General features: G+C 35.5%; 1 protein-coding gene across 3 annotated transcripts; it reads left to right on the top strand.

Moving 5' to 3' along the window:
• The first annotated feature begins 356 nt into the window (after positions 1 to 356).
• Positions 357 to 18,511, top strand: LOC149797960 (DNA-directed RNA polymerases I and III subunit RPAC2-like). 3 transcript variants are annotated; one of them, XM_089963040.1, is made up of 6 exons: positions 573 to 728; positions 2,654 to 2,754; positions 4,469 to 4,545; positions 12,605 to 12,684; positions 16,007 to 16,068; positions 17,908 to 18,511. In XM_089963040.1, the coding sequence occupies exons 1-5, from the start codon at positions 681 to 683 to the stop codon at positions 16,037 to 16,039; spliced, it is 339 nt and encodes a 112-aa protein (XP_089819166.1). In that variant the 5' UTR covers positions 573 to 680; the 3' UTR covers positions 16,040 to 16,068; positions 17,908 to 18,511. The 3 variants fall into 3 exon arrangements, with proteins under 3 accessions (XP_089819165.1, XP_089819166.1, XP_089819164.1); XM_089963039.1 differs by lacking the exons at positions 573 to 728; positions 16,007 to 16,068 and adding an exon at positions 357 to 503; XM_089963038.1 differs by lacking the exon at positions 16,007 to 16,068 and having other exon boundaries at positions 601 to 728.
• The last annotated feature ends 3,343 nt before the right edge of the window (positions 18,512 to 21,854 follow it).

Below are 21,854 nucleotides of genomic sequence, written 5' to 3'. Positions count from 1 at the left end.
TATCTTTCTGCAGCCAACATATTTTCTTTTAAATAATTGTCTAAATTTGCTTAATAGTCACCCAATAGCCTATAATTACTACTAGAACAATGAAATACCTGGGATATAATTAGCGTGTACATAAATTTACATAAAATAACATGTCATTAAGGCCCACTGATTTCTAGGTCAATATAAAATATTTCCAAGCATCCGCAACTAGCTGAAATAAACTAGTTGAAACATAATAAACATAACGGTTTCATTCCTGTAGAAATAGTCATGTAAAGTGTGTGTGTGTATGTGTGTGTGTGTCCCGCACCGACGATTACGATAAGGGCATTTTCCCCCGTTTTATTTCTCCACTTGATTGTATAATTTCGTAGCGCCATCCGAGAATGTACGAAATTGAGAGGTAGAGAGATTTATTCGGAAGCAATTGGCCTTTTTCCTCATCTGGTCCAGGGTAACGTTAGATGTTATAGAAGATGACGAGCACACCTGTTACTAGAAATTTAGAACTGGTATCTAGTGGCAGTATCTTTATTCTGTAATGAGCCCCCAGAAACATTTCGATAAATATTTCCGTTTAGAAGACATCTTTGTTTAAACTGATTTACGACCCAAGGGACTGTTGAACATGTACCCTACATCCATTTTCGAGATTCACGTATTTTCGAAGACACGTTTCGTTAGAGTCCATGTATTTGCTACAAACCACATTGAATCTACCGCAAGCCACATTTAAAGTACATTATAATTCTTGTATCTGTCAAAGTATGTTTTAAGTGAACAAAATGTGAAAATTATATAATACGTGAAGAAAGTTTGAAAACGGGCTGTTAATTTTACACCGAGTCCGATTTGCAACTGTACTGAAGTGTTGTTACGATACGTGCATTACTTTTTTAATAATCATTAAAACATTCATTACAATCATCAGATAATTGAAATAAGTAACTTAATTTGACTATATCTAAGGGTATTTTAGTATATATAAGTGCATTTTAGTAACTAGCTACAATGTCAGTTGTCATAGTCCTACAATGTAAGACATCTACCCTGATATTTATGTTTAGGGGGTCCAGGTCTTACTGCTCAAATGACGGCGATGTGTAGTGTGTCCCGATGTCAGTTAACATCAGAATGATAAGTCAAAGTTTCAGGAGTATCTCACACACTTGACAGCCCATATCAGTGCTTTTCTGCAAATTAAAGTCATAATGTTGTGTTCAGACTTTAATTACTCTGATGTCATATTTTTTTAAATAAAATAAAATTCTCACACAAGCAAATGTACATGTTTTCAAGTTCTCTTGGTCTACATTTCAGTTGGCCATAATGTGATGGAAGCCAAATGATAATGATAATTTGGTTTAAATGGTGTAGGCATGATCTTTGTTTTGTTTAACTTAGTTTCATTTTCTATTTTCTCAGTATCTGACATGTATATAATTAAAATATAAGATTTATACAGTCATTTAACATGATATAGGTATAACTGTAATATCGACAGTTAAAATAGTAGGTCTGACTGATCACCCAGTGTTAGGAACCTTTTGGTCCTTCTGAAAATCAACTGGCCTCAGGCCAACAGACCTGTGCTAGTTTCAAACCCTGCAGTGTATAAAAACTGCCTTATAACAAAGTACATGATAAAGTACTCATTATAATGTTGTCCATGGAAGTCCAAACACCACCTTATATTGAGACTGCCTTTTAACGAAATACATGATACCACTCTCTCTTTCTCATCATAATGTTTTTGACAAAGGAAAATAATTAAAGCAAAAATATATTGTAGAAAATATTTTTACCAATAAGAAAATGAAAAAATATTTTGCAATGTACATTAAAGTAATATGAAGAAAAGAAATATCTTCCATAAAGACATCAATTGCACATATGATCTATTGTGGTGTTTGATGTAGGTTGAAATTACTTCTATGTTACTAAGACAGATATAGTCCACTTTTGATTTGTTGCCTGTGCTAAAGTCCTATTTTGAGGAAGACGACTGCATCCAAATATTAGTTTAGAGAAAGTTGAAGTTTGAATTAAGTAGATTCTTAGATGTTTATATTTCAAATACTTGCCACAAACAAATGACAAGTAATGATACCAGTAATATTTACATTTTAAATATAAATAATCTGGCATTAGGTAAATTATGCATATACTCATTTATAAATAGAATCTGTCCAGAAAGATCACCTATTTTGCAACAAATCATGGTCTGTGATGACAGGTTTGTGTCATAACAAGTCATAACATTATATAATCAATAAATCTGCATTGAGGTCTTTCAAGAAAGGTGGTCAAACACAGCAGTGGTCTTTCAATACAGGTTTTACCATATTAAATTTGATGCATTCTGAAAGGCACAGTTGACATCATGATGATTAAGACTCCATCTTGTATCATAAGATGATGTTTTGCAGTGTTCACTAAATACTGCATTGAATTTCAAACAGTGCAATTAATACCAAATCATGGAGTAAAATACCCAATTCATTACATTTTAATTCAGAGCTCTGGACCATATATGGGATTTACCCAAATTACAGTAAGAGTTTTTTAACTTTTTTTTACCAAATTAGAATGTATCAATTCAAATTTGATTTCCAATTTTTATTTTATTTATCAAAACATTTGATTCTTTTTTAAATTGCAGATCAGTACAGGATCAGATGAGGATGAAACCTGTAGAACTTTCATATTCCACAATGAAGATCACACCCTTGGCAATGCTCTGAGATATATCATAATGAAAAAGTAAGGCCATCCAAATGTGAAACTGAAGTCCACGTCTATGTGAATGCATATTGAGGTCCTCCAAACATGTAACCATATACATTCTGTTATACCTGGAATCGTGAAACTTTGATGCAATGCATTATAATAGATATTAAAGCCCCATCACAACATTAGGCCACTGAAACCATTGTTTTAAAGTTCATTGACTTGGACTAAATTTTGTTGTTTTAAGTTTATGATCTGTTCGTACTAGAATCATGAAACCAGGTCATTGTATGAATTGCTATTAGTACCACACCCTTACTGTAGAATAAGTTCACTATGATCTATATTTCACATTTTATTGTCTTAGGTTAAGTTTCAGCATTTTGCTTATGACCATGTACGTTTTTTTGCATGCTACCATCCTATCTAGAAATTATGAAACTTGGTGGGGTGATGCACCTTGATTGGCTCTGCTCTCTCATTGCAGATGTAAGTCACAATGACCCATATGCTAGGCTCTCCTGACTTGGATTAAATTTTGTGTTTGATGTTTGTTCCTCTGTGTTCATGCTAGAATCATGAAATTTGTAATTGTACAAAATCTCTATTAATACTACAGCCTTATCGGAATGGAAACTCATCCAGACCATTATCTCATCTTTACTAGCTTTGCTAAGTTTGTTTGTATTTTATGACCACATGGGATTTTGGCATGCTACACATACTATCCTTCCTAACATACTTCTTCACTGACCACATAGATTTATTTGAAGAGATATATACACATCCTAGCCAACACAGAAGACCCTTTCAGATCAGTGTATTTGCAAGTAGGAATAAATATTTTTATTAGTGGCAAACTTTCCATAATAATGACTATACATTAAATATTGTAATAGGCTACCATCCCAAGGTTAATTGTGTATTGTACATGTGAATGAGTGAATTGTTTTGTCTTTCATGCTCTATCACATTATCTATCACATTATATATGCATGTTTTAACAGCATGTCATATACAGGTCAGGTGCATGACATAGTTTAATGGCATGGCATATACAGTTTAATGGTATGTCATAATTTAATGGTATGTCATACAATTTAATGGCATGATATACAGCTCAATAGCATGTCATATACTGTTTAATGGCATGTCCTATAGTTTAATATGTCATATACAATTTAATGGCCAGTCATATACAGTTTAATGGCAAGTCGTATGGTTTAATGGAATGTTATATGGTGTGTGGGAAAATTTAAGTTCTGCATCTGTAACAAAAAAATATTGCATATAAAATTTCAGCGTGAAAAGAGGCCATTTCATCTTGTCAAGATCACTTAATTCAGAATTATGTTCTACAGTATAATTAATGTTTACATGGCTTATGGAGACTGCTAAAAGCATCCTAGTTTTGTTGTTGTCCTTGTAATCATAACTGATGGGCAGTTTTGTATGTCTAAATTATTAAAGAATGCTCATTTTTTCCCCCTCTTTTTTGATCTCAGAATGACACAAGTTATAAATAAAACATTGACATGAATAAGTTAGTGTCATAATAATATTAGTAATCTTTTAGTGTGTACTATACAGCCGTGATTATGCTGATGTACTACTAAACCCCAATACATACATATTGTTTCTTTTGCATTTACTTTCAGTCCAGATGTGCAGTTCTGTGGATACAGTGTGCCTTATCCCTCACTAAACCCCAATACATACATATTGTTTCTTTTGCATTTACTTTCAGTCCAGATGTGCAGTTCTGTGGATACAGTGTGCCTCATCCATCAGAGAATAAGATTAACTTTAGGATACAAACATTCGGTGAGTTGTGGAGTAGAAAATCATACTTAATATGGCAGTGGAAAAATGTCTCTGGAAGTTTCTGTGGTGTATGCTCAGAGGTAGAGCTTATGGGTAGCATTGGGTAGATTGGATTTTAGATGGCATTGTTAGTGTTGACTTTGGTAGATTGAAATGGGAGTGTAAACAAAACATATCTGTTGCTCCCTTTATTGGTAAAGAGAAATAAAATTTGTATTTCTGAAAAAATATTAATGAAAGTATGGTTTTTATTTTTGTCCAACATTATCAATTACATGCCAGTTTTGATGTCACTGGTTCAGTGACATAGTAGTACGCTGCCATCTTGCAATTCTAGCCTTCCCAAGCTAAAGAATTACACTTGCCATGCCATTAGCTTATTTTTTTGCTTGCCAAGCTGAAATTGGATGAGTGGTCGCCCCTTGGATTGAGGGATTGGCATGAATGGGGCAAGGGACAGTTTTTATGCACAAATTTAATGCCACATTCACCAGCCTAGTATAAAATATCATAAAAATTAATATACACAAGTGAGATCAAAAAGGTCCAGATTTTTGGATATCTATAATAAAGCAAAGCTTAAGAATATTATTCACTTGACCAGAGAAGTCAATGGCAGTTCATAGCAAAAGAAGTTTATGCATCCCAGCCACAAATTTATAACGGCATTTTTCATGTCCAGCGGTCATTTTTGACACAATGTGATGCTCACAGTGCAAACACAAGCCGTTTTCCTAGGTGATAATTCTGTAAAACATTGTGTACTAAACAGGCTGATGCAATTGAAAGTAGCTGTCATCCAATCCATTTTTGAGATATTCTAATTACCCCAAACCCATGTGTTTACTGCTATGGGGGCTAGTTCTTCTTCCTAGCCGACTATTTTGTATTTCACTATGTACATGCTACAGAGTAACTTTGGTAGGTGTAAATGCCTCACATCAGTTTCAAGAACAACACAAGCCAAAAACACCTTGTTCATAAATATAACTATGTCTTTAATTAGTAAACAATAATAGCAGAAAAAGTCACACCGTTGCCTTAAAAAATTTGACAGGGGCCAATTTACAAAACAATTCCCTGCCACCCAGATCCTGTCATTCATTTACTAAGTCATCTCATGACTGATCAGCATGCTTTTACAGGAGACTTTGCAAATAGAATCCACTTTATGCCATTCCATCAGTTTGAATGATTCTCTGGAGGTTTATTTTTTTTTTGCCTCCATCAGTTTTTCTGTTTTATCCTCATTGTAGATGAATGTTTTGCACTTGAGTTTTCCAACTTCTTCATGCAGTGAAGTTAATTTGCACCATTTTAGTTGCTTGCCCAGTGCTCAATAGTACCTACAATTTATCTGAATGCTTGACATTTATTGTAAACTGCTCCAGTGGCCTAGTGGTTAGAGCGTCCACCTCGGATGTGGGAGGTCGTGGGTTCAATCCCCAGCCGAGTCATACCAAAGACTTACAAAAAAGGTAATAATAGCTGCCTCGCTTGGCACTCAGCATTAAAAGGTTAGTATTAGGTCTGGTCGGCCTGGTTTCAGGATAATGTGATTGGATGGGACATCATGCTACATGTCTGCGGCATGATGCCCCAATGCTAGACATCACTATAAACTGCCACACTGCAGACATCATAGTGATATGACTGAAAAATTGTTAGTTATATTAAAAATCCAAATCACACACACACACATTTATTGTAAGTCATATCAAGTAACACATTTATTCCAAGCAGTAAGATCATTTCTACAATTTTCATTGGCATTTGTCATAATTGATAGCATCCACTTTACAGTAAGCTTTACTCAATGTTTGGTTGATTTCATTGTTCATTATCAACAAAAGTTAGCTTGGACTAAATGTCGGGTGATTCTAATTCAGAGGATAAACTTCTCACCTGTATAGTATGCAATCTGAATCATGAATGTCATGTTTGCTCTCACTGGTCTGAGGAAAGATGCGCAACCATGACAGCCAAATAGTTTATCCAGGTGAATAATAATAGAGAGATGGAACCCTTCTTGGATGTAGACACAATTATTATTGCTGTCACTACTGCCTTTTTCCAGTTTCTTGATATCAAACTGCTGAGGGCAAAGAGAATCTGACTATCTTTGCCATCATGGGCTTCTCATGCAATAATAGCCCTACTATCACCCTGAGTGCCACAACCATTTCATACCATCATGCCACTGACTACAAAGCCAGTATGGACATAGGATAATGGCCCACCTGGATCAAATTTTCACAATCCATCACAATATTCAGACTCGGGTAGTGGTCATTCCAGGGATAGCCAGTACTAATATTCAGACTCGGGTAATGGCTGCTGTGATCATTCCAGGGATGGCCAGTACTAATATTCAGACTCGGGTAGTGGCTGTTGTGATTATTCCAGGGATAGCCATTACTAATATTCAGACTCGGGTAATGGCTGCTGTGATCATTCCAGGGATAGCCAGTACTAAAATTCAGACTTGGGTAGTGGCTGCTGTGATCATTCCAGGGATAGCTAGTACTAATATTCATACTCAGGTAATGGCTGCTGTGATCATTCCAGGGATAGCCAGTACTAAAATTCAGACTCGGGTAGTGACTGCTGTGATCATTCCAGGGATAGCCAGTACTAATATTCATACTCAGGTAATGGCTGCTGTGATCATTCCAGGGATAGCCAGTACTAATATTCAGACTCTGGTAATGGCTTGGGTAGTGGTCATTCCAGGGATAGCCAGTACTAATATTCAGACTCGGGTAATGGCTGCTGTGATCATTCCAGGGATAGCCAGTACTAATATTCAGACTCGGGTAGTGGCTGTGTGATCATTCCAGGGATAGCCAGTACTAAAATTCAGACTTGGGTAATGGCTGCTGTAATCATTCCAGGGATAGCCAGTACTAAAATTCAGACTCGGGCAGTGGCTGCTGTGATCATTCCAGGGATAGCCAGTACAAAAATTCAGCTAAAGGCATCAGCTGGTCATGAAATATGCCCACTCCAGTTTCAGCACAGCCTCACAATATGTCCACTCCAGTCCCAGCGCCACCTTGATTTTTGCTTTCTACTACTGGTACTGGATACTGTGATTTTTTATCCGGGTGCTTGCCACAAGACAGACAGTTTACTTACCCAGAAATGTCATTACCAGCTCCAGTTGCAGACACCCAGCATGACTGGCACTGGATCTGTTTAACCATCCAACACTGTAAAGTACTGGTCCCATATAAGCATAACTTGACAGGTACATTAAAAGTTCCAATTCCGTCATGATCTAGTGCCATTATTGTTGACTCCACATTACACAACATTGTTATCTGTCTCGGACCTTTGGTAACATGCATAGTGAACACCTGAATATCATCATGTTCCAGCATGGACAGACTCCCAGTCTTGTTTGTTTGACAAATGTTTGTGCATGAACAGAATTCCAGTCTTCACCTGAAAATCTGCTTTGCCAGCTTAGTCATGATTAGCTTCCCTTGAGACTATGCTCTCACTCCACTCTTCAGACTTTGAATATACATGCTCACCAATGCCAAAAGATAGCCAGCAAAGACTAAGTCCTGCTTGCATTGATTAAAGAAGTCTTCTGGGCTCTGCCTCCTGAATTGTGACCTCCATCGCTCAACAAATACATCACAGTGCTGGCATTATACAAACCCTCATCTGAATGTATGAACTAGAAATCCTTTCTTTGCATGCAACAATTGGATTGCAACATTTTAGCAATATAATCCATGCTGTATTTGATCGTAATGGTTAGATTTCAACTCAGTGCAACCTGGACCACACTTAACAGACACACCTGGGAATTGGGTTCACATGTGGTTTGAACACTCGACAGGGCAGCTTACCATTAATCTACAGCTTGCAGTAAGAAATGCATTCCTGGCCATGTCCATGTATCTAAAGCACCATCACAAAGTCATTTTTATATCACACTAATGTCTTTTAATGGCCATATGGAAATGGGAAAGAAACAGACTGCTGAAGATTCAAACCTCGTGTGGGCCCAATGATCCAAAGCCCAGCTTTTGTTTCCGAAGAGAAACCAGAGAAGAAGGATAGGTCCATCTAAGGCATGATGAAATGGAGAAATCCACCAAAATGCCCTTTCCCTTATGGAGGGTCCAGTTTCCAAGAGTCACAAAACATGGGTAGGTAAGAGCATTTTCAACCAAGCTTCACTCTTTTTCATCGTTCTCACAGAAAATTCAAGCTTTTCCAACATCATGGGGGGAGGGGAGCAAGTGGTCTAATGCCCTTGCTACCCATAAGCTCGGCCTCTTAAGCTATCTTTATGTGCCCATCTTCTGACTTCATTCCAACAAGGGAGCAGGGTTTTGGCCCTATAAGGAGAATCCATTGCACATCAAGAGATGGAAGGCTATAGCAAATGCCTTTTGATCATGGTTATAGATGATTTCTGGTAACAGTGTTCTCATTCTGTCTGACAACACAACTGTATCATTATTAACATTAGAAGACAAGGAGTGCTCTGACATCTTCCATCTGGGTTTGGATTAGTTTTCAGATGGTCACAACTTTAACATATCTTCAATCAAGTCTGCCACATCCCAGGTGGGGTAATGTCCTAGCAGGACTCATTGTTCTGACATATTCAGGTTATTCTCACCAAATGGTCCATCCACCCCACAATATCCTGTCAAATCTGCACCCAGTGGTGTTGACCACTTGTGGACCTGTTTATGATGAGGTGAAATGCCAAACTTCCAGCTGTTATTTCACCAGTCTTAGATCCAAAAGCTTGGAAAGTTGATGCCTTTTCCCTGAAGTGAAATAGTTTGGATATATATGTGCTTCCCTGAATCACTCTGATCCCCAAACTGTTGCAGAAGGTGAAGGAATTGGGGTACAGACTAGTAGGAAACTTCAGAGTGTAGCAAGCTCCTGAAACTGAGAGTGTAGTTTCTCACTTAGATCCTACTTTCTTCCTGCCCACTGAAACAACCGCAAAATAAGAAATGTTGAACTTAAATGCCTGCTGTCTCAGATCGAGTGATGCACATGGTTGTTTGGGCAAGAAAGCTTGCCACCTTCCAAGCTTCTGACGGGAAATAATTTCTCCAAGCAGTGCAAGCAGTATGTCTGTCCTTTAAAGCCCCAGTGCCATGAATCATTAACTGCTATGGCACTGTTTAAGGGCTACTGTTACGTGATTTCAGATATGTTCTGCCCTCATGGAAGAAAATATGTAGGCCAGAAAAAGAGCTCTCCAACCTTCTTGCAAATTTGTTACTGTTATGAGTCTATGCTCTTAAAATAAGTAACAGAAAAAAATGAAAGACAACAAGGTTTGTAAAATTTAACAAATATAATTTATTTCCGACGAATTCAAAGTGAAAATGAAAAAAATTAGCTTGTGGTACTGCGAATTAAATCCAAAATAATCCAAGAATTGATGTCACTGGTTCAATGACATAGTTGTTGTTGTAGGGTGTAACGCCATTTTTCAGCACACGATATGCTATACATGGCGACCAGTATTAACGGTTGAGGAAGAACCCAAGAAAACCCCGGAAAGAACCACCGACCCACAAGAACAGTGACATAGTAGAAGTCCTAGTAATTTAAAGTCCTGAATAAAATTTAGTAAAAGTCCAGACAAAACCCAAAACTAAAGTCGATGGCATTTTTTTGGAAGCCATTAAGGTGTTGATGTGTCAACAGTCTTTAGATTAAAACACAGAAATATAATTCCGGGTTTGAATATTCTTTAAATTCCAGTGAATGTCTCTATCCAAGAATTTTTATCAAGGCACTTTTGTATTTCCAGAGAAAATAATCACTTGAATTCAGTAATTTGAAGAAATTACATTCAACCCAACTTGTCACAACATGATACAACTTGAAAGTACTAGATGTTAAAGCATGAATGACCAAGTCCTCACAATCACAAGATTATATAGTTCTCTACTTGACCTCAGTTCACAATTAGCATTTTCTATTTTAAAAAATTACTTAATGGAAAATAACCTTTTAGAATGATCCTGATGTTTACAAAACCCTGACCCAAATAAACATATTTACTTCTATTAATAAAGATCCTGATATTAAGCCCATACAAATAGATAATAATTTAGCTGTATATTAGTTGTTTACATAAAATGAAATTGTAAAACAGTCAGTCAGGTCAAGCAGAAATGAACTCAATTTTGGACAGGGTCAAGTTCAGCATACAGTGTTACATTACAGTTGCATGTAATGAAATCAAACAAAACAAACAAACAATTAAATTCAGTGTACATAACAGTTACTTGTCTCCACCAATGGTCTTAGTTCTTTTGATCAGCTGCCTACTTTAGACACCTATCCTGGTTTCTCTCTTAGAAGTACATAATAACTACAGAGTAGAATGTAAGCCATAAAATACAGTCTGTGCAGATGGCTTGGATATGTCTGGTCATACTTATATCAGTAGTGTAAGAACAACATTCCCAGGTCATTCAGCATCTTCATAGCAATGTGGGCCACTTTATGTTTTTGAGCTGGATTTGCATGAGCATAAACCTTATCCAAATTAAGTCCATGCTTAGACTATATGTTTACCATAGCTCATATCTTACATGACATTTTGAAGCTGCTTCATAGAAGACTAGGGGTCAGGGCCATCTCTGGGATCAGGGGATATAACTCTTTCCTTCTCCTACCTACTCTCCTAATGTATTATGATTAGGGAACATAGTTGTGTAAAAAAGCAATTTTGAGTCTTTTGATCATAGACCAGAAGAGCTTATGGAATGGTCTGTTGTTGATCATCCATCCTACACCCATCCATCCATTAGCACAAGTGTATTGTCACTACACCCATCCATCCATTAGCACAAGTGTGTTATCACTTCACCCACCCATCCATTAGCACAAGTGTATTATCACTACACCCACCCATCCATTAGCACAAGTGTATTATCACTACACCCATCCATCCATTAGCACAAGTGTATTATCATTACACCCACCCATTCATTAGCACAAGTGTATTATCTACACCCACCCATCCATTAGCACGTGTATTATCACTACACCCACCCATCCATTAGCACAAGTGTATTATCACTACACCCACCCATCCATTAGCACAAGTGTTTTATCACTACACCCATCCATCCATTAGCACAAGTGTATTATCACTACACCCACCCATCCATTAGCACAAGAGTATTATCACTACACCCATCCATCCATTAGCACAAGTGTATTATCACTACACCCACCCATCCATTAGCACAAGTGTATTATCACTACACCCACCCATCCATTAGCACAAGTGTATTATCACTACACCCACCCATCCATTAGCACAAGTGTTTTATCACTACACCCACCCATCCATTAGTACAAGTGTATTATCCCTACTCATCAGCATGGGGTTTACACTAAAAGACTATTTATAATGTCTACTAGTTGGTCCTAAATAAAAGTGATAACTTGATCTGACCTCCAATATTACAATCTTTGGCAGTCATCTTGAAAATGTTATTGCTACTTAATGGGTAGTCATATTGACATGGTGGTTTAACCATAAGACTTTTTATTACATCTAGGTGGTCTCGTTGAAAATGTTGCCTATATGACAACAAATATTGTGATTCTAACAGCCATCTTTAAAATGTTATCACGATTTTCCTAGATGGATGGTTATATCAACATGGGGTTTCAACAAAAGATTTATTGTAATATCTAGCTGATCCTAAGAGAAAAATGGTGCCAATCTTGCATCCAACAAGGCCTCCACAGTGGCAAGTCTGAAGTCTTGTTATTGTTGTAATCATTAACAAAAATTCAGAGATGGTTTAAATATAGTTACACTCTCCCAGTCCCTTCCTACAATAACATCTACTCAAGAAGTATCTGACCAATGATAGGATTTGCAGCAATCCCTTATAAAAAGAAAGACCACTCTCATCTGTGCTACAGCTCAGCAAAAGGCAACTTTTGAAATGTTTAGTATATTTGTAAATTGCTAGCTGTAACAAATTTACCAAGTAAGAAAAAACAATAAAAATTTATATTTTTAATTCCACAACAGGTGTCCCAGCCACTGAAGTACTAAAAAAAGGACTGAAGGATTTAAATAAAGTTTGTGACCATGTTCTTCAAACATTTGAGGTAAGAAATTGAAACATGCATTAGTGGATACCTTGGGTGGTTACTCCTAAATGACAAGATTTCTTAACCCCTTCCTTAGGTCTACTTTATATTGTATTGTGTTAAGTTTACTACTCAGGTTTAATGGGCTACTGCTAATCTTGAGCCCTGTTAATGTCTTATTCAAGGGTACAGTGGTAAATTTACTACTCTTGGATGAATATGCTACTGCTAATTTTGAGCCCTGTTGATTGCCTTAATGGTACAGCAGTAATGAGAAAGCAGAATTCAAGTTTGCAATTTTCAGATCCCAGTATATTGTTAGTGGGATGGAAAATCAATTTTTATCAGTCATTTTGACAAAATTGATAATCATACTAACTCATTAGCGTATTAATTTATATAAAATCAAAATTATTATTTTTACAATTTCCATGTGAATTGGTCTTAATTTTGAGAATATACTGAAGATTTAATTAACACTAGTTGAAGGATGTTAAACTTATGACCATTGACATTTGTAAATGATATAGATGCAGTGATGAACACAGATCTAAATGTGTGACAAATTTTGAGCATGCCTGTAATTCTGTAATGCATCATGCCTATTCAATCCATTATTAGCACATGTTAAAGTATGACTAACAAATATGTTGACTAGGGACAGGTGTAAAACATTTATGTTGATTTGACAGGTGTTATACATTTATGTTTATTAGGAACAGGTGCAAAACATATATATAGATTAGCGACAAGTGTAAAATCAGATAAATATTAATTTATATGAATATGTACTTTTTTTCAAAATATGGGGAGCAACAGCAGGAACAGGTGTAAAACATATATATAGATTAGCGACAAGTGTAAAATCAGATAAATATTAATTTATATGAATATGTACTTTTTTTCAAAATATGGGGAGCAACAGCAGTTCGGTTGGTGTGATGAGTTTGATATCCACCCGGACCAGCTGCCTTAATGTGTACACACACACACACATGCATACAACACACACACACATACATGCATACATATGCACAGACACACACACATGTATGGACAGGCATGCACGAACGGACACGCACACACTAGTACCAGACGGTCAAGAATGTGCAATGTACATCAGTCCACAGAAATAAAACGAAGTACTGTTTCAGTTATTCTTGTATTCTGTATTCTTACTAGGTATCTAGGAAGCCATTTCACTGGCACAGCAGAAAACAAAGACAAAAACAAAAAGAGAAAATTATCATAATCATTATTTCAATACGCATGAAAATGATCCACATGGAACAAATTTTAGATCTGATGAGACAGTGGGTCACTTTATATTTTTCTTTGTTTTTCATGAAATGTTCGCTTCAGTTCAACTGTTTTCCTTTATTTTAAACAACACACTTAAAAAATCTTGTAAGCACAGTTTGTTTTGCACATATTCTGTTGGAATTGTCTTTCCTTGCATAATTAGCATACTTGCTGTAATGTTGTACTGCTTGGTGATCTGGACTTTGCTTTTCAGACCCTGTTCTATTTTTAAAGATGGCATTGTATTTGGTTTCTATACATTTCGGCACCCCATTCCACTTTGTTTTGATTGTTTGGTGATAAAGAGAAATGTAATGTAAGCGAAGTGACTTCCATGTTTAAAAAATGCACATGAATTTCTTGTATCAAACCTACTTTACATAAAAGTTACTGCCAGGTATTGAATTAATAACTGGGTTATCAATTATTGGATAAGCACCCAACAATAAACATAACTTACTTTTCAGCAGTTTTGGACCAACAGGTGTCACAGTTCAAGAAATCAAACAAGCCACTCATGAAGTTTTCACACCTGTGATAATGCATTGTGATTGTAATAGAATTAGAGGAATTTGCACACCTAAGTTATGGGGATGTACTCAAATTATTGATGTTCTGTTATTAGATGTAAAAAAAATCTAAACAAAGAACAAATTTAGCCATGACTGGATAAATAGATTCCATAATACTAGGTAATAATACTTGGATAATAGAAGTTTGAATAACTGAGAGTCTTGTTTATGTATGTAATATACGTTAACCCTTTCCACAGTTATTCCAGTCACTGTATGCCTAATTTCCTTAGGAAGTTTAGCAGAGGCACTAATTGCTATAATGAAATTAGTAAAGAATATTTCACATTCTTGTTTTCTTAACGGCTTAAAGAAACATACATATTAGATTTTTAAAGCAACAAGCTTGATTTTCTTTGCAACAATGGAGTGTAGCAGTTTGTACTTGTCTGTTGCCATGGCAACAAATATGGCAGATAAATTTAAAATGTATTGTTTCATACTAGATGGTTTCATAAAGCTTTCAGAAAAAAAATGTTTTAAATTTAAACAATGTTATCAGTATTAAAATAAGAGCTGCTCCATTGAAACCTACATGGGACACAGGGAAGGCACTTTTGAAGAGGAGTGCTCACCCATTTAGAATTTTCTTATCATTTTAATATGAACTCAGTGAAATCGAAGTACCTGGCGTATGTATTTTTTTTTAAATTGTCTTCCCTGGATACCATATGTGTTTAAATGGAACAGCCCTCATCAGATATGAAAGTTTTAAGCAATTGGGGGTGTTCTTCTATGTTGAAGTGTCACAAAAAGGTTTATGCAATATACCCACTCAATACTGATAAAGTATACATTGCACACCCTGCCTCACCTGTTGATTTCCTGATGGTCAGAAGTGATTCAAATAATAATATTAAATATAATATAGTAAATTTCAATATGTAAATACATGTACTTTCAATGAACATTTAAAGAACAAGTGTTAAGAACATTGGTTGCCATGGTAAAACGAAGCAATTCCAGAATATATAAAGATACTTGATTCATTTTCTTCATTTAAAGTGATCAATTAATGTAAGTATTCATTAAAAATATAATTATTTTAATGTACCAGCTCTCACTCATACATTGAAATCCCATATAATGTATGAAAAAGTCTGTCTCTTGTCTTCTAAGTTTGGGTGCACTAGGAGTGAAGTGTCTGATTTCATTGACACTTGATAAAAGTATAAACTGTGTAATTGTATGTTCATACATCTGAATACACTTGATAGCTGATGCTTGTAAGAAGATTTTTTAAATAAAGTTTCATCCTAAATGGCCTTTATTTTGTATACTGCATGGGTTGCCACATGTATATAGGGCATTCCTTCAAATTTACTGGTGAGCACACATGTACATCACATTTAGCACATTCGTACACTGTCAACATTTGTGTTGTACTTTTTTTTGTTGGTAGGTGACCAAGTAGACTAAGGCATTTGTCTTCACAGATCACTGACATTTCACCTCTGTCCACATAGGTTCAAATCTCTGCTCAGCCAACATGGGAATAATGAGACAGCTTGCCACTAGCTCCCTGCAGGTCAGTGGCTGTTTCTGGGGTTTTCCGGGGTTCTTCCTCCACCAAAATATACTTGCTGCCATGTATAGCCTATGCTGATAAATGGGATTATTTCCACAAAACCAGACTAATGTAATGTTTGCATGTCCCATCTAGTCACAGTGTCAAAAACATGCAAGCTGTGCAGCAGGATCTACATATCCTTGTTTACACCAGGAAAAATCTCCAGTCCTTATTCTGGAAACATCATTGTTGAAGTCCAGAAGCGTATACTTCTTAGTCCTCTTCAGAGTGCTGATCTCATGTAATATAATGAAAGAATTGCTTTGCCAAAGTTTGATAAGAAAGCGGAAAAAATATTTCCACCATTTCTAGCAGATCCTTTGAACCAGATAGTTGGACCTATCTGTATGGGTGGTGTTGGCTTAGTCAACACCACCCATACAGATATGGTAGTTATGGACTACTGGTGTCTGAAAAATCTGTAGCCTCAATCTTTTATCTACTAAAGGCATCTCACAAGTTACTTAAAATGTTTGGTGAACAGGAAGTAGGCATGTAAATAAAAATTGACATCAGAAAAAATTACTTGCATGTATTTTGACCTGTCATACTTTCCTGTATGAAATTTTTGTGTCATTTACTTTCCAAGAGAAATATATTTTATTTGTACCTTAAAGTCTGTTTCTCAAGAGTTCAACAGCCTAACTATGAACAATGTTCGCATTTTGACTTCTTGCTGAATGTGTTGTTCTAAATTGTGTCATCATCATTGTAGATGATTCAGTTATATAAGAAAAACTGCATGAGATATATCCAAGCTATATTCATTAACTTAGTTGATTTATACATTTATAATTCCACTTAGTCATGATTACATTCTACTTCGAGTGTATTATGTTTGTGTATATGTTTGTGTGTGTATGTACACTCTAGAAATTTGAAACTGAGAGTAAGCCTACCTTGAAGAGTTTCCCTATTCAAACTACCATTCTCAAAAATACAGTACGTAATGTACATGTATTGTAACGTTACATGTGTCTTGTTAATGTGAGGAAAAAACTATCATCAGAAAAGGGACACAACTATTAATAACTACATATGAACATTTAATTGTAAAACAGGAAAAGGGACACAACTACAAATAAATACAAATGAACATTTAATTGTAAAACAAAGTATCATTTAAGATTTAATTAACATTTTCTACATTAATTCTGAGTTGTGCTGTTGTCTCCTGATAGTTTTACTCTAAATGAAGCATAGTTCCATATCAAGCCATGTATGAAAATAAATTTAACAAATAGACTAATTATTGGTATACATCACTGCTTATTTTTGCATGTTTAGTGTAATGTATGTATGTATGTATGTATGTATGATGTATGTATGTATGTATGTATGTATTTATTTATTTATTTATGAGAAATATAGGTAGATGCAAATGCAATATACACAATGACCAGAGAAAAAAATTATCAACTTGAACAGAAAAAATTGGCCAACTTGGTGGCCTTCGCAACAGTTGTAGTGAAGTTGTCATACTGAGGGAAAGGTTGTGTAGTCTGTTGAGCCCCTGCAGCTGCAGATCCCGAGGGTAACCTGTTCAGGTGGTTTTCTCTTCCACATGCATAGAAATCCATTGGATTCTAAAGTCCAGAACAGCTGAGTGCTCCAACAAATATATCCTTGTAAATATGGTTATATTTCCATTGAGCCACTTTACAGAGTGTTTTTATTACTCTTAATGCCTCCTCAAATAGTTAATAAAAGATATCCAGCAGGGTGGCATTTTCTAGCAGAGTTGTTATTCTTTTGGATTCTGTAAACTCACTGATCTTTTTCTGTCCTGCATTTCAGAGCAGTATGCGTAACTACCGGAGCAGTAATAGTCCTGGAGCCGCAATGGACACAACTGACCAGGGCTGATGATCATAAAAATAAATAATATGAATGGGATATTTTCTTGGGGCCATCTGGCAGCTTCACAATGCAATCACCATGAGTGAACATTTGCATCATTTTATGAAGTTTTACTTAAACCTTCAAGAGATATGGGAGCTAAAACGGCTGACATTTTAACAGGGTATCTCAAGCTGACAAAGTTTTTTTTTAACTGATTGTATTTATTTCTAGGTTATGTGATGCACCATTGACTCACATTGATGAAGCAAAATAGGCTTTTAATATTTTGTGTGCTAATTTTATTATCGTGACAGATCTTGATTATGTAAATGAACTGTTATCTTGCTTGTCTTATCACTGTGAATGGCGGGTAATGCATGAAAAGTTTGAATCAGCATCATCAAATTTGCTAATTTTAATAAGAAAAATTAATACATTTTATATAATATTTTCTCAGTTAATAGCATTTTTTCGAACAAAATATTGATCAAGGAATATGTTGGAAATGCCTACTGATGGCAACACAATAAGAAATACCAAATAAAACATTAAAGTGAAATTCATATTTTAGTTTTTAATTCAGTGTCAGTGTAATTATCATAAATCTGATAAACCCTGTTCTGTTCAAGCATGAAAAGAGTCTATCAAATGCTATGTTGATTCTTTGCTTCCACTGAAACCTAATTAAGTACTTGCACCATAGCTAACATGGATCACTCAGCTCTGGCCAAAGGACTAGATTTAATAAGGGCCGTTTTCTGCCCCCGTTTTTATTGGGGAAAATAATTACTTGTAATTTTCATGACTATCTATCTCAATATGCAATATACAAATCACACCCTTCTGCATAAAATATGCTTATAAATTTATTTTTCATACCAAAAGGAGACCATTGAATAGGGGGCTGGTTTGGGAAATTGAGCACAAAACTTTTCACGATGACCTCTGTAACTAAACACATGTACTGTTTAAACCAACTTGATGACAGGTTTTCATTTCCCTGTGAATAGCCCCATCCCCTTGGTAGCCTCAGTAAGATGGGAACAGACTGACTAATGCCGACATGTGACCAGTGCAATATTTTATTGTGGATTTTATTATACAAAGGTAACCAAATGTAATTGGTCAATATACAAGTGTATTTCACACTGGTTTTGTCTTCATGTACTCAAAATTTCCATTGTTTGTTTTCTCAAAGTGTAAATGCTACTCACTGATGACAATTCACCCCTTACTGACGAATTTAACTTGTATCCTTTTTCAGACTCCCCCCCCCCACTTATCTCAACATCCACCTATGTCGACAATATTTCCTCAGGCCCGAGGATGTCGACATAAACGGGTAGGACTGTATATGGACCTCAATCATTTGTAAATCATTTTATTTTTATGTCCTAAAGTGTAACATTTTATAGGTATGGTATTCATCTAAAAGGAAACTAGAGGAGAGTGGCCAAATATCTTTGCATCAGAAAATGATTGTAGTGGAACCAGTGTTGTGAAGCAATTATTATTCCATAATTATGTAGTATAACTTTTTATACATGTTTGTTTATGCTAAATTTTGTAAGACTTAATTTTTTATCACATTTTCCTAATCACTGCTCCACATCAAGAAAAACTGGTTTTGGACTCGCATATCAGTTTTAACTTGCCTTTGAAATCAGTGATTTTTCTAGCAATTACTGAAATGACAAATTACACATTTTTTTTTACAAACAGTGGGAAACATGACCCATGGTCGGGATGGAAGCAAAAGTAACTGAATTGATTTATGGCTTGTTAATTGAAAAGGATATTGGTATTATTCCTACCCCTCAACCAGCAAAATTAAAAATAAACAAAAACAAGTTTGTTCAATTTATTTGTCTAAATACTGCATATTTATTGCAATGGCATATTTCCTTTATTTCATTAAATGTTTACCACATAACTTTATACACTTACTGATGATAACAACAGAAAATCATAAACATAATAACATGTACAGATGAAAATATTTTATTCAGAGGACATCCTGTTTGAATATAAGTACCATTACTATGACTACTACTACTATTAAAACTACTACTCCTACTAATAATAATAATAACAGCATTAATAATAATACTAAAAGAATGCCCACCTACCTATTTTTTTCTAGGGGAAACAAACATGGGGTGGATCTAACTGAACATAAAACATATCAAGCATACAATATATTTAGACCAAAATAATTCTGAAATAAAACAAATTTGGGATGTCATATGTCATAATGGATGGCACAAGAATTTATGATATAAAACAAGAATTATGACATAATGAGCCAAGTTGATTGTTTTTAAATACTGTTCATAAAATCTGTTTCTGGCTCCATCCCTACAAGAACTGACTGGGTGGAAGTCGCAGGCTCTGTGTATCATTGTAGACTAAATATGGCTGCCAGAATGGATCAATTCCTGTAACTGAATAAGGTTCAAATCCTGGTTCAAGTGAACAACTTGCTGAATAATCACAAATTGTACTTTAAGACAGATACATTCACTGGAAACTGAATGAATTCCCCAGGATATCAGTTGATTACCTGTGTGACATGACTATGGGCATTTATCAAGTCAAACAGGCTCCAAAGTGTACAAATGAGCATCTCACAGAGGAGGGGCACTATGAGGTTATGGCATGCATGGATTTTCCAGATCTGTTGCATGTAAAAATGCAGTCTCGCCACTCCAAAAATAAAATTCATTTGCTGTGGATCCAAAAGAAGTGGAAATATTCCACAGACTCCATCAAAGGATGGTATTGTACCTGCGAGGTTGGTATTTGGGTTGTTGGGTGTTGTGCCCATGTATCTAGTTTCCTATGATTTCTTGGCTGCAAAAGATGGGTAAATGATGAGTTGACAAAGAACGCATCACTAACTAGTCATCCTAAGGTTGCATCATCTATTCCAGAATGTGAATATGAGAATGGGGAATGAAATGAGGAGTTGTTTTTTTCTACCTTGTGACCACTACTTTCATCTGGCTCCTTTTATGTTTATATGACAAATGATAAGTTTATATAATTTGAATTGTCATCCATATCATGATGTTTCTGTTATCATGGCATATTATTTGTGTGATATTGAGAAAGAGAGAATGATACTACGTAACAATTGCCAGATTAAGGCTTTCGGAGTTTCCATAGCACTCATCATTGAAAATATTATAGTACCCCACCCCCACTACAAAATGTGAAAATAAAATTAAAAATATCAAAAGCTAAAAAAAAGTTGGAAAATACCAGTGTTGCCACCATTCCAAATCAACTTAGTCCTTCATGCAGATCAAAATGGTCATATATAATTCATTCAATTTTATCATCAGCAAAAATATTTACTTTTTTCTGGTGCCCCTGTTGAGCTGGTGCCTTAAGCATGTGCTTAGTGTGCTTAATGTACCACATTCAAATGAAAACAAAAATTATATTTTTAAGACATACTCATTAATATTTTTACATTTTAAGTCCATGTTGGCCTGAATAGTTTTTTTTATAAAAATGCTTTTTATCCTCACTTTGATCACTGTGCAGTCATGACAAGTTCTGTCTGGTCACCTCCCATTTTCTCTAAGAGGGGTCAGAGGTTAAATACACAAAAAAATGGCAATTACAGTAACAGTTGCTCAAATCAACTATACAGACAGCAGAAGTGTATCACCCCCGGGTCATGTTGTGGGTAGATGAGTGGGGATGATACAGTCATCAAGATTTGTGATTAGTTTTGGTTTTGGCTACCACCAAGTTATCAGATGCTTCGTCATCTCTTGCTGTAACTACATAGATTTTCATTTTAACACTTCTCCAAACCTCCAGTTATTTAAAAAACATTATGGTGAGATATTCCCTTGATTTTTGCATGCATGTCGGCCTACAATAGTGAA

Source organism: Sinohyriopsis cumingii, chromosome 6, assembly GCF_028554795.1.
Source record: "Sinohyriopsis cumingii isolate HCF-2022 chromosome 6, ASM2855479v2, whole genome shotgun sequence".
Classification (NCBI taxonomy): Eukaryota; Metazoa; Mollusca; class Bivalvia; order Unionida; family Unionidae; genus Sinohyriopsis; species Sinohyriopsis cumingii.
Note: the sequence above shows the minus strand (reverse complement) of the source record. Positions and strands in the feature narration are given on the sequence as shown.